This window comes from Coloeus monedula, assembly GCF_965178545.1.
Source record: "Coloeus monedula genome assembly, chromosome: 5".
Lineage (NCBI taxonomy): Eukaryota > Metazoa > Chordata > Aves > Passeriformes > Corvidae > Coloeus > Coloeus monedula.
Window position 1 is genome coordinate 28,511,891 of NC_138785.1, and position 13,166 is coordinate 28,525,056.

Sequence of the window (13,166 nt, forward strand, 5' to 3'; positions counted from 1 at the left end):
GGCTACACAGTATTTTCCTTCCTGCTTTTCTCCCATCTGCAATCACATTACAAACCCTACATTTACCCAGAACCCCTGCACGGCAATTCACTGTTCCAAATGACACATTTAAAAGCCTGAAAAAAACCCCAAGTTCTTGTTCTTTCCCCAAGTCCTCTTGGACTAACCTTTTTGCAACATACAGTCCTCAGACGTAAGTAACAAGGTAAAACTTAGAGCTTCAAAAATGTGGCTCTGTGGGATTCCTGGAGGCAGATAACACCTGCCTCAGCAGCACAGATGGAAAGAGCAAAGCAACCCGATTCCTTCCCCCTCTTCCAAGGTTCTGAGTGTTGAGCACTCACTACACTTCCTTCACTACACAAACTGGAAAAAGCAGAACATATTAAAATTTTAACTTGGAATCACAACACAAAATCGCATCACCTGGAGTGTTCTGAAGTAAGTTCAAAACCATTCTTCTCATTTTGCCTGTTACTTGGTCCAAACCAGAATTATCAACTAGGAAAATGTGAAAGTCCCCAACAGGGAACAGTACAGCCCTCATGGGCAGCAGGGCCCCTCTCCTTTTCTCCAGTAGCTTTGTTGGAAGAGTAACATTTCAGTACTTTCCTTTATTTCTTGTCCTAAGCTCTGTGACAACCAACTCCAAGAGCCACGACTCTCAGTGAGCTCCCCATTTTGTTCTCAGGTTTTAAATCACTAACTCATCAACAATTTAATAGGACTAAGCTTAGGTTTGTTGCCATATTCTAAACACATCGATAGCACAGAAAACTCATTTTAACCAGAAAAAACACTCTTCTATTTTTAAGCCAACGTAAGTTGAACAAGAAGCAAAAATGCTGTTAGATAATGGAAAACAAGTCTTAAAATTACTCAGCAAAACATTTAAGTGTGCTTTGTTTTCAGAACACAGACCATTGCCTTTTTACAGAACTTTCCCCCCCCTGAAGTTTCACAGGTTCTCCATGATTATTGTCACCCCTCAGTTCTGACAGCTTAAAATCCAACACCCAATTCCACTGCTCGAGCACATTCTGCATTTCTGCACTGCTCAAAACCAATGCTGCTTCCATCATTGTAATTACACCACCTCTAAACACCTTCTGACCAGCAGAGACCACACCTGTCCCATTAGAGGTTGTATTACATTACCACCAAGAAATTTAAACATAGACACATAATTCTGAAGTAAGTAGTCTGGATAAATCCCTAAGACTTCGCAATAATACCAAATTCTGACACAGGTTTCCCTGTGCAATTTCTGCCTTCCCTGTACTCTCTGAGGCACCTCTCAGCAATACAACCTCTGCACACATACACAGGGTTTGTTTGGTGAAGGTAAAATTACTGGAAAAAACCAACATAGAGAATCCACAAAAAGCACAACCCACCTCCTTCCTCCACCCATCCCCACAACACAAGTGAAGTACACAAGTACTTCTTTTTTTTTTTTTTAACCAAGACCATAGGTTTACCTTATTAAAAACCCATCCACACATCCAGTACCAATATTGTCCAGTAGCAATACAGGCAACCAAGCATTAGTTCTGTATATTAAAACCTTTTATTTTCCACCAATTCTTAGTTTCACACAGACTCTTGCACAGGCGGCTCATATCCATCAGCTCGCTCTACCTTAGTGCCTGCCTCGTCCCCAGAGGGCTTTCCAGCACCACCACCTTCGCCATGCAGCTCCATCAGCTTGCCCACTAAAAAGAAGCAGTGATGGAAAGAGTGAGACATGGACCTGTTTAAACAGTTTTAAATTACTCAATTACTCATCATACACAAATGAAACCACCAGAACATCTTCTGTATGTAGGAGCAAGTCCACTGCAGACAGCTCATGCACAGAGATGTCGCTGCAGTGACAGTCAGCTAGAAACAAGCAGTGAAATAAGGCTACATAATGAAACTGCAAAATACACTTTTTTCTAAGAAGATCTGGACTCAAGAACCTACTGCTGCACGGGAATGTCAGAAAAAGGGGAAATGGAATCATTCCACATCATCTGGGACCGAAACATTTTGTCATCATTCATTCCCAAAGCAAAGTTTTTACATATTCAACAGCAGTTCCAGGTGAGAATTCAAGAAGCTCCCAACTGAACACTCACTGCTTGGGTTTCTATCCTGGAAGTCACACAGCAGGACAAGGACACACTGTTTCCCTTCTACAAATACTTAGGGTCATTGATGCTGCTGTAACATCTTTATCCAAAAGCAAACATATTTGAAGTATGTATCCTTTCCACACCCTCCTCCAAGTGTCTGCAGTAAGTGACTTACATTCAAACTTGGGCTTCTTGAGCATCTTCACCTTGCGGACATAGACATCGTGCAGAGGGTAAATGGACTGACAGGCCTTCTCAATGTCCTTGCCAATGCTGTCTGGGATCCTGAGACATCACAGAGCACCACAATGTTAGAAACTCTGCCTGCTTCTTCAGCAGCAACACAGCAAAATATTCTACAAAAGTTTACATCATCACTTTGACAGTTTTCCTCAAGTACATTTAGATTCTAAGCCACTTCCCTTGTGAAGTTAGAAGGGACAAAGCACAAGTGTGCCCATTTTGAGAGCAAATCTGCAAACTTATGGAAGCAATCAGCACCCTTTGGTAAACTCTTCTACCGGAAGAGCTCAGAGCATTCACAGCCCCAACCAATCAGAATTACAACTTTAGTCTGTAGGAATGGGAACCACAAATTCTCTGGAGAGTGACTTTACATTTATGCAAACATGACATAGGATTCAGGTCAGACAGGATGCAGACACTAAGAGAAGCCATTTGCAGAAAAGGGCGATTGCCTTTTCCACACGAGGGGCTCCTTGCCTGGTCTCTGACAAACAGCTGGTGATGCACCAGCACTCCTCAAGCACTCAGCAACAACCAACCCCGAAACAACGACTTAAACTGCAGGAGAGAAAAAGAGAACACAGCCAAAGCTTACAGCTTATTGACAACTTCCTTCAGGTCATTGGTCTGCACCTCCCGGGTCATGATTTCCATCATTTTCTTGCGGATCTGCCGGACCTGCTGGTGCTGGGCATAGGAGGTCTTGCGGATTTGGTTATTGCGCTTCTTGGTGAAGCCCACACAGAAGAGGCGCAGCAGGTACCCATCTGTGGTTTTGACATCCACGTGGGCTTCAATCATTGTCTGAAAGAGCAAGCACTGAACATTTACCACCCACCCAGCAGTCAGGCTGCCCAACCCCATGCACCCGACGCTGTTGATGTCTGATGCAGCTTCAAACACGGCTTTGCCAGGCACCAGCGGCTCCCTCCCTCCCTGAAGGCACCGGCAGCAGGCAGACCTTGTTCCTGACACACCTGCCATTTTTTGACCATGGAGCACATTTTGTCCCGTGTCAGGTCCATCCCATGGAAGTTGGTCAGACAATTTTTGCCCTGAACGTCCTCAGTGATCAGTTTAAATTTGCGGAAGGCGACCTCATCGTTCTGCAGATCAGCCAGGCTCACTTCAAACACACGGCCCTTCAGCCCATCAGAAGCAATTTCTGTGTGATGGAACAGAACAGAACACCTTTTATGAACATTAGAAGCACATTCTTCAAATCAGATCCTGAATTCCTGCTGGAATCCTGTTTTCTGATGCTTTCTAATGGCGATCACAGAGCCAGCAAGGCTGGGAATGCCTCCCTTTGGGAGGAAACTTTTTAAGGTAATAGTATCAGGTATGGGATATGGAACAGCAGCATACAGCACATTCTACCACGTGTAATAATTTGGTTTGTTTCAAGCATAAAGGGGTTGTAGAGTATTTGGAAATTATGAGCAGTAATGAAAAAACTAAACATAAAAAGCCACAAGTGCTCAGCAGAGATGAAGCAGCAGTGAACACCCCAGTACAAACACTTCACAGCTCCTCCTCCAACAAGGAACCATTTTAACAACACTGGCTGGTTCACACTTCGTTTTGCAGTGCTCCTCATTTTATTTGTTTCACATGTTGAGTTCAAAATAACAATCATCGTCCTAACTGAGTGCAACCAGCACAGTATCATAAAACTATTTAGCCATTCTGCACAGCTAAGCTTCCAAAAACAGGGTTACCTCTATCCAGACACCCCTGCATTCCTAACAGACATTTCCTCTTCCTAAAGTGTGCCAGATCATATTAAACTGAATTAACCCACCAGTGATACATCAGTGCTCACATTAAATCAGCAATTCCGGCTCTAATCATTACCCAAAATCTTTAAGAAATTTCAGTGTTTTGATGTGCTGGTCGTTATCACCCTATCAGGACTAAGGTCTCCTGTGGCACTCTCCCACATCTCCCCCTGTGACAATTAGAACTACTGCTTAATCAACTTTTCTCTACTCGCCAGGTACCACAAGAGGAGCTCATTAGAAACTTCAGGCCCTTCCTTCCATGGTTTGGCATTTTTGTACAAACAAGGGTCCAATGTATGAACTTCCCTGCAGCTCATTTATTTAAGCAACTCAGGTCAACTCAAAAAAACCCCACTCAAATCATCCAACTTTTTTAGTTTCCAGGTTCGTAACAGTACAAGCAAAACCCATTTGTCAGCAGCTTTTCACCCAAGAAGTTCTTTAACCGCTTGGAGCTAGCACATGGAGCAAACACAACACCCTCTACTGCACCAACCCCAACTACTCACTAGTTCCTTGAGTCCTGGTGACAAGCGTCTTCCCGATGTTTCGGATATTGAACATCGCCGGAGCTTTGACATCGTACCAGTCCTTCTTGGAGAAAGGGTCGACCCTTAAACCAAATGAAGAAGATTTTTTTACCGACTTTCCCAGGCCAAACCGGGCTGCAGAAAGACCTTCCTCTCCCAATGCCCGCCGCTGCTCCCGCCCCGCCAGGCCCACGCCCGCACGGCTGACGCCATGACAGCATCGGCCCTGCTCCGGCCGGGCCGCCGCCGCCATCCGCCCCTCATCCCCGGCATCCCGCCGCCGCGGCGCCCCGCCCGGCGCCCCCGGGCACCGCCCGCCCGTGCCCCGGCGGCCCTCACACTTTCTTCTTGGCGCCCTTCTTGCCGCCCTTGGTGAGGCGCTTGTTCTTCCCGACCGCCATCGTCCGGCCCGCGCCGCGGAAAGGGCGGGGCGCGCCCGCTCCCGCGAGAATATACGAGACCGGCGCTCGCGCGAGACCTGCGAGAACGGGGCCGCCCCCAGCGCCGGGAGCGGGGGCGGCCCGCCCGGGACGTACCACGGCTGGACGGAACCAACGACACGGGGGGCGGGGGGAGCGCTCGGCACAGCCCGTGCCCGTGAGCGCCCCCGGCTGGAGCCGTGCGGAGCGCAGCGCTGGGAATGCGGATGGACGAGGGGGCCGCTGGCCGGGCCGGCACAGCCGCAGGGACGGGGTTCGCTGCACCAGCTGTGCCCGGGAGAAAGGCACGTGCCACCTCCTGCCCTTTCTGATGTCTTCAAGTCGAATTATCTGTCCCCAGGCTGAATCTTGTCACTTCTGGTAAACGTAACTGATGTCGTCTGCTTTCTTCTACAATGGAAGTTGCTTCATAAAGAAAGGAACTTTGTACTTCGAGCATCGCGTAAGAGTATGTCATACAAATAAATATGCATCGATGGGCGGGGAATGTGCATTAGACAGGCGGGCTGATGTAAATTTTACTGTATAAAAGATGTCACTTTTTACCCCATGGTGTGTTTGATTTGTCAAACCTCCACCTTGCATCCCACGCAGAATAAACAGTCTCCTTTCTAAACTATGCTCTGTGTTTAGAGAGCTCCTAAAATCGGCACCTTTCCCAGGCCATGGGGCACCGAGGGGACAGCCAGAAGCTGTTGGTCTTGGCTGCCCCAAATGCCTCAGCCGATGGCTCCTGTCCCCACCGCACAGGGCAGGAGGAGGCTCTGCTCAGGCCCCCTGCGTGGGCAGGGATGGGACATGGAGAAGCAGTGCCCAGGACAGCACCAGGCAGCTGGGACTCCCCAGGGACAAGAGGTGACCACAGGCTGTGGCTCACCAGTGAACCTCACACCCACCTCTGGCAAGGGTATGCCTGAGGCTCTGCCAGGTGGGATGGGATCCAGCACAGGTACCTGTACTATGCCAGCTAGAGACAGCCCATTGCCACGAATCCGGGCTTGTTCCCCATCCTGTGGACACCATCCTGTTTCCACCCACACCAGGACAGTGGAAAGCAGAGTGTGTCCAAGGGGTCATGATGAGAGTCCCCATTCTCCTTCCATGGCCAGCATGAGCAGGGGGTCAGCAAGGGGGCTGTGCTAACCTTCCATGTCTGCAAGGTTTTGGCTAGGTGCCTGAGCTGTTCCCACTGTATGGGCTGTGCACCTTTGAGGAGGATTTTTTCAGAGGCTGTAGAAATGCCACCAGAGCCCAGGGCAGGACCTTCTGCACCTTCACCATGACCAATCTTGGAATTGTTACAGCTCTTTCGGGAAAGGTGCTGCCCAAGACCTCATTCTCTGTTTGCCACTTCCCATCACAGTCTCTCTGATGTCTTTGAAGAGGAGGATGGACACCACTTGCAGCCACTCGTGACAGCCTCTCCTGGGCACTGCATGCCTCTCCCTCTGGAGGGGACATGCTTTCCTTGGGGCTCCATTATGGTGGCCATGAGACAGGAGTATTTGATGGGCTCAGGCTGGTTCCTGGCTCTTTGCTTGTCTCTGCATCAGTGGAGTAGCTGGGAGCATGGGAGGTAGCAGCAAAGAAAAATGCATCCTGGCACTTCCCAGGGGTATGAATTTGCCTGCAAGGGGACACAGGGAAAAGGAACACATAGGTCCCTTAGCACTGCAGGACAACCACGGGCATGCCACATCTTCCAAGAGTTGCAGGAACATCTGTCAGCTGTCCCAGAGGTGATGGTGACATCCTGCTCCCCACCAGGGAACCAGGTATCTTGCCCTGCCACCCAAAGGGACCCAAGTATCCTGCCTTTCATGGGACAGGTGGCCAAGGCCAGAGTGGGCAGGGGCCACCCAAGGGGATGCACACAGACAGTCACGTGGTTCATTAATGACTACCTAATGACCTTGAGGGGCCATGAGGGTGAGTGGGGCCTCCTGGACAACTGGCTCCCCCCAGACATCCACTGGACCTTGCTCTTTACCCTGCCCCTCCTCCTGGATCCTTGCCCATTGGGCACAGCTGGGGCCAGTATAAAAGAAGTGCAGAGGAGTGGGAGGGATCCTGGAGACTCTGAGGCCATAAGGGAAACTGAGGCGCACGCACAGGTGCGGGTGAGGGGTGCATAGGGGACCAGAATGTTTGTGGGAGGGGTCTGTGAGGAACCCAAGCATCCGGTGGGGGAGGGAGGCTGTGTATGGCACCTGGGTGTCAGGGTACGGGGTGGATCTATAGGGGAGCCATGGGACTGGTGAGCAGGTATGGGGGGTTCCATAGGGGACTGAGGATTCTGGGGAGTGCATGACTGCAGGGGACCCATGCATCCAGGTGAGATCCACAGACAGCCCAGTTGTCCAGAGATGAGCCCCCACGCACTGGGAGGGGATTTGTATGGGACCCAGGTGTTTGGGAGGTGGAATTTGTAGAATAACCAAGCATCCAGGGTGGGATTTCCGGTCGGGGGCCCAGAAGTCCAGATGGCCCTAACCCCACGTTTCCCCAGGTGTCCATGGCGGGCTGGGTGCTGTGCATGACCCTGGTGCTGGCAGCACTGGCAGGGGCGGCGGGCGAGACCCGCTACGAGAAGTTCCTGCGGCAGCACGTGGACAACCCCCGGACATCCACGCTGGCGGCGCATCGCTACTGCGAGACCATGCTGGCGCGGCGGCGGGTGACGGCCCCGGGCAGGCCCTGCAAGCCCTCCAACACCTTCGTGCACGCCCCGGCCGCCGTCCTGGTGGCCGCCTGCTCCCAGGCGCCCGATGCCACGGGGTTCCAGAGCACCCCGAGCGCCGTGAGCCTCACGGCCTGCCGCCTGCGCGGCGGGGACACGCGGCCGCCCTGCGCCTACCGGGCCCGCCAGCTGCAGCAGCACGTGCGCGTGGCCTGCCAGGCCGGGCTGCCCGTGCACCTCGCGGGCACCTACGCGGCGCCGCAGTGAGGCCCGGCCGGGCGGCCTTACGGAGCCGCGGCGCGGGGGCGGGTTCTCCCTCCCGTCAAGGGCTCTCTTAGTGCTGGCAATAAAGGAGGTGGCAGAGGCCTGGGCTCCAGCATCAGCTTCTGGGGGGACCCTGCAATCATACCCCTCTCTGGGTGCCCCTGAGCCCCTTGGGTGACCCCAACCAAGTGCACCTTGATCTGTTCAAGGTGGACTTGGCCCCCATGTGCTTTATAAATCCCTGGGTTTTCCCAGCCTCCTGGGTGTTCCATAGCCCCCTAGGGTGTCTCTGACTTCTCCTGCGCCCTCTCCCCTTTCTTGGGTGTCCCACAGCTCCCATGGGTGCCCCAAAACCGCCACCACCCTCCCACCCAAGGCCCCCTGATCTCCCGGATGTGCACCCAGCCCTCTCTCCAGTATCCTGACCCTTTGGGTGTCACATTGCTTTCCTGGATGCCCTGTAACTCCCACAGGGTTTCCCAACATCCCACATGCCTCATAACCCCCTGGGTACCCCCAAATTCCCCCATGTCTGCCCCATAAACTGTCAGATGCCCTGTCTCCCACATGCCTCTGACCCCATCTGTGACCTCTCTGGGGATGAAGCTGCTCCCCCTTGGGACCCCCACAGGACTGAGCCCTGGCTGGGGCCACACAGAGCCCTGAACCACCATCCCACAGACACTGAGCACAACACACACACACACACAGAGTGCACAAAACATGTAGCCACACTCACAATACAAAACATACAACACTCACATGCCTGCTCCTAGCACAGCACACAGCACGAGCACACACAGGACACGTACACAAGCACGTACATGCAATATGCACACACATACAGAAGTTATGGTCCTGAGTCTCGAGGGGATTTTACATATTTCAGCTTGTGTTCATCACCTCTTGTCCTTCATTCTCCCCATCATTACTTATCAGTGTACTTGTAAGCTCCCCCTGTCTGAGCCTTCTCTTCTCCAGGCTGAATAGTCCCTGCTCTCTCAGCTTCTCCTCTGATCAGACATGCTCCAGTCCCTTCATCATCATCTACTCCTTGTGGGACTCTCTCCAGTATGTCCATGTCTCTCATGTACTGGGGAGTCCACCACTGGACCCAGCACACCAGGTGTGTCTCAGTGCTGAGCAGAGGAGCAGGATCACCTCCCTCCACGTGCTGGCAGCATTCTGCCTAATGCAGCCCAGTAGGCTGGGGGACCCCTTTGCTCTGGTCCTATTGCTGTGGGAGCCCATAGAAGTCCCATGGGACTGCTGACAGCCAGGTGCTGTGCTGCTGCAAAAAGGCAGCCCAAGTGCATCCAGAAATTGTAGCTGAGAGGAAAAGGAGTGCAGAAAGTGGTCTTCCTGATCCTTTTCCTCCCTCTCCAAGATACCTCCTGCTCGTGTGCCTTAAGTAACTCAGGCGCTCCTTTTCTGAAATTCACGTGAAAGGCATTTTGAGGGCCATCCATGGACTGGTGAGCTCCACCTCTCAGTACTGGCCTAGTGCACTACTCTCTGTGCACTGTGGGGGAATTAGGGTATTTCAAAGGTATTTGGGGCATTCCTGGCCCGGCAACTTACAGCAGACTCACTTCTCCACCCTGCTCACTCCTGGCCATGGGAGAAGCTGACTGGCTCAGGAGGGAATACCTGGGGTCTCTGCAAGTACAAGGGTTTGATCTCTGCTTCTTGCTACCTTCATTCTTCAGGGCTTGGAGGAGGATTCCATCTCTCCACTTGTTCTCTGGTAGCTGAGATCATCCTGGCAGTGACAGAGAAAAATACTATCACTGATTTACCCCACAAGCTTTGCACTACAGGCTCTGAAGTGCATGGGTAGAGGTAGCACCCATCCTGGGGAGACAGCTCTGAGCTGCAGTCCCAGGGCAGCAATACCATTTCTGGGATGCCCAGCATGCTGTGGCTACCTGAGTCTGCTGGAAAGTCTGGATGATTCTTGGCATCTCCCATTGGATGGCAGGGCAGCTCAACCCCTTCAGCACATCCCATCCCATGACTGCACTGTTGGTTCACTCCTCTGCTGTGTTTTCCCCTAAGAAGCAGGTCTGTTTCTTCAGCATATGTTTGTGTCTGTTCTTTGTGAAGGCTAAAGGGAAAAAACTCAGCCACAAAGGAATCGCGATCATCCAGAGGGTGTTGTGGCCTTTGCCACAAGCAGCAGTGGGCCATTTACAGGCAGTGCTCAGCAAATTTGTAATGGCAGCAAGTAGCAAAAAGGCAGGGAGGGACTGGTGCCTGAAAATAAAGGAAGGAATTTTGCAATATTATGTTTTAATAAATCACTGCATTTATTTCTTAATTTATTCCTCATTTAGATACTTTCATGTCCTGCCTAACACAGTCAAATGGAAAGTTGTGAGGTTCGTGGTTGATTCTGCTTTGTAACAGAGAAAGTGATCATCTCTGCTTTGTGGGTAGGAGTTAAGCAGCTTTCCTAGGGTCACAGAAAAGTCTTGAGACAGGAGCTCAGTTCAGACCTCAGCCTTATTTAATAGCCTCCCTTCCCATTTATGTCCTTTCTTTTTCTGAAGAAGACAAAAAGATGCAACCAAAAATGTTTCCAGAACAGTACTATATGCCTAAAGCTTGTATCTGAGTCATATTTGCTTGACTTTCATGCCCAGAGTTTGCTCTGACAGTGGTCAGCCTGCTCTGCTCGCCCGCTCTATTGTCAAACAATTCATTCCTTCGCCAGGAACTGGCTGTTGCTTGTTTAGCACAGGGAAATGAAACAAATAATGCCGACTCACATGCTTCATGATGGCTCGCAAGCTTCCACGGCCCAGCCTTTGATGGTATGAAATGAGAGGCATGAGCAGTGTGTCAATATTTCCAGCCCTGCTGTGGAAATTTGTTCCTGCTCCTTGAAAAGCAAGGGCATTTTTTCAGAACCATAGCAGAGAATTGCTTAAACAGGTACTGCAAAGGCCTTCAGAAATATTTACTCAGCAAAGTCAAATATCGAGCCCCATGGATTTGGCAGAATGAGTCCTGTGAAACCAAGCTGTTGCTGCATGTCATGCATGCCAAAATTGACATGAAAAAAACTTCTTTCCAGTGTATCGCCTGCTCTTAAAATACACCCTGCAAAAATACAGCAAAATACAAGACAGTTTCTGTGCAGCACATCCACCTTTCTTGTTCACTTGGACCACTGGGAAAGGGGCTGCCAGGCTGCCTGGGGGCAGCACAAGACAAGAAAACACCCCCTTCCCCATCCAGCAGCATCAGTGAGATGCTGGGGTCTGTGGTGCTCCTCCAGTCACTGCTCCTCAGCACTGTCCCTAGGGCATACAGACCTCAAGCTGTGTTCCCAGTCAGATATGTCCTGCAATCCTCCTTCCCCCTGAGCAGGTGACACACTTGGTCCCCAGGGTGCAGGGTCACCTGTAACCCCTGCCACACAGGGAATGATTCATCCCCTCCACCATTCTTGCAGAGGTTCCTGGGCATGGGGACAAGACTGCCTGCTAGGAAAAGGGGAGCTGCTGCCCGTGGCATGGTGGGGACAGCACAGACAAGGGGGGCATAAGACAGCAAAGTCCTCAAACTCAGCTGTGGCACTCAGCTGAGGCTTAGGTGTCACTTTCCCCACAACAGCTACACATCAGAAATCCTAATGCGCTTCTCCAGTTCAAGCATTGACCCGAAGACCCAAAACCTAGGACTGCTCAGGCTGGAAAAGAAGCATGAGCTACCACAGGGGAAAGTACCAGGAAAGCCTTGAGCTAAGAATTTCTGTCCATATGAGACCAAGAGGCCACCCACCCAATCTAAAAAATATATAGGTGAAAAAGACTACTGTTGGCCTCTGGTCTGCTGAGAATGCTGCTGCAAGGTGCCAAGATCAACAACAGAATCAGACTCAAGTGCCCAAACTCAAGAGAAAGAGTTTTGATCAAGTTAACATCCTATGCTATGCAGGCCCTGTGCCAATACCTCTAACAGTGTTTGTCACCAAATTGAAACTCACCATGCAAAATGGATCCAACTTTGTGTTATGTGGGCTGGTTGAATGTTTGGCTACCTCCTGAGTCCCACTGAGTACCCAGCTAAAGCTTTGCAAGCCACTTGATTTGCAAATTATCTCCCTGTTTTTAGCACAACTTGGATGTCATGGCCAGTCCCTTCCTCCTTCAGTGCTCTCCTGCAGAGCTGCCACCAACCTCTTCCCTACATTCATGCTTGGAAACTGAGTCATCTCTTCATCTTATCTCAGAAAAACATGCTGGGCTCCTTCAGACAGGTTCTCCAGCTCTTACATCACTCTGCTGGCCCATGTGAGACCACATGCAGCAAGTCAGAGCCAGACCTTCCAGAGTGTTGTGTCCAGGATGATCCCTGGGGTGGACAGTGGTTCCCAAGCCAGAAAGCTCCTGCTAACTTCACTGAAGGGAAGTGAACCCAAAAGTCAGATGCAAGAAAGCCAGTGTATAAAAAACTCCCAGTGGTCACAGTTGGAGCCATCCCACATTCTTCCAGCAGGTAGGGACCTGCACAGCCTCCTCCCTACGGGGATCAGGGGAAATTCATTGCAAATGGGTACCCAGCCAAGGAACTATCCCCTCCCATCAGCTGCAACCATAGCCAAACAGGTAAAAAAAAAAAAAAAAAAAGAAAGAAAAATCCAGGTGAGAAGCCTGGAAAAGATTCATAGAAAGTACACAAAGTGTTAAGAAAACCTGGGAATTAAAATTCCCCAAAAGAGCAGGCTGTGTCTGGAGGTGAATCAAGGCTGGAGGAAGGGCTCATGAATTTCTCCCTGTTAGAGCTGGGAAGTGGGTAGCTCAGCTAGTGACATCCTGTCTCAGATAAGCTGATGCTAGGCTCTCTCCAAATGTCCCAAACTTACCACTTCTCCAAGGGCTGCAGAACTGGTGTCAGGAGCAGGGCAGCTCATCCCTGCCTCATGTTGGGGTGCAAGAGTAAAAGAAGCCCACAACCTCTTGAAAAATCTTTTTTTTTTCTCAGCAGCATCACCTCTCTCCCAATCTGAGTGGCTGCTCTATGTCTGGATGGAGGGAAAGGTGTTGAAGGGAGCCAGGCCAGTTTCTCTACCTTCATTTTGCTGCTTCTGTATC

At 50.9% G+C, this 13,166-nt stretch overlaps 2 protein-coding genes across 2 annotated transcripts; one reads left to right on the plus strand and one right to left on the minus strand.

Moving 5' to 3' along the window:
* Positions 1–1,551: 1,551 nt before the first annotated feature.
* Positions 1,552–5,116, minus strand: RPS3A (ribosomal protein S3A). Its single transcript, XM_082282696.1, has 6 exons — positions 5,020–5,116; positions 4,660–4,763; positions 3,344–3,531; positions 2,962–3,170; positions 2,296–2,405; positions 1,552–1,715 (listed from the first exon to the last, which is right to left on the minus strand). Exons 1-6 carry the CDS (start codon positions 5,079–5,081, stop codon positions 1,594–1,596), a joined length of 795 nt encoding a protein of 264 aa, XP_082138822.1. The 5' UTR covers positions 5,082–5,116; the 3' UTR covers positions 1,552–1,593.
* A 2,519-nt stretch (positions 5,117–7,635) lies between these two features.
* LOC309573588 (ribonuclease CL2-like) lies at positions 7,636–8,067 on the plus strand (the record flags this gene model as incomplete). The annotated part of the gene is made up of 1 exon (XM_082282656.1): positions 7,636–8,067. The coding sequence occupies one exon, from the start codon at positions 7,636–7,638 to the stop codon at positions 8,065–8,067; it is 432 nt and encodes a 143-aa protein (XP_082138782.1).
* Positions 8,068–13,166: the final 5,099 nt, after the last annotated feature.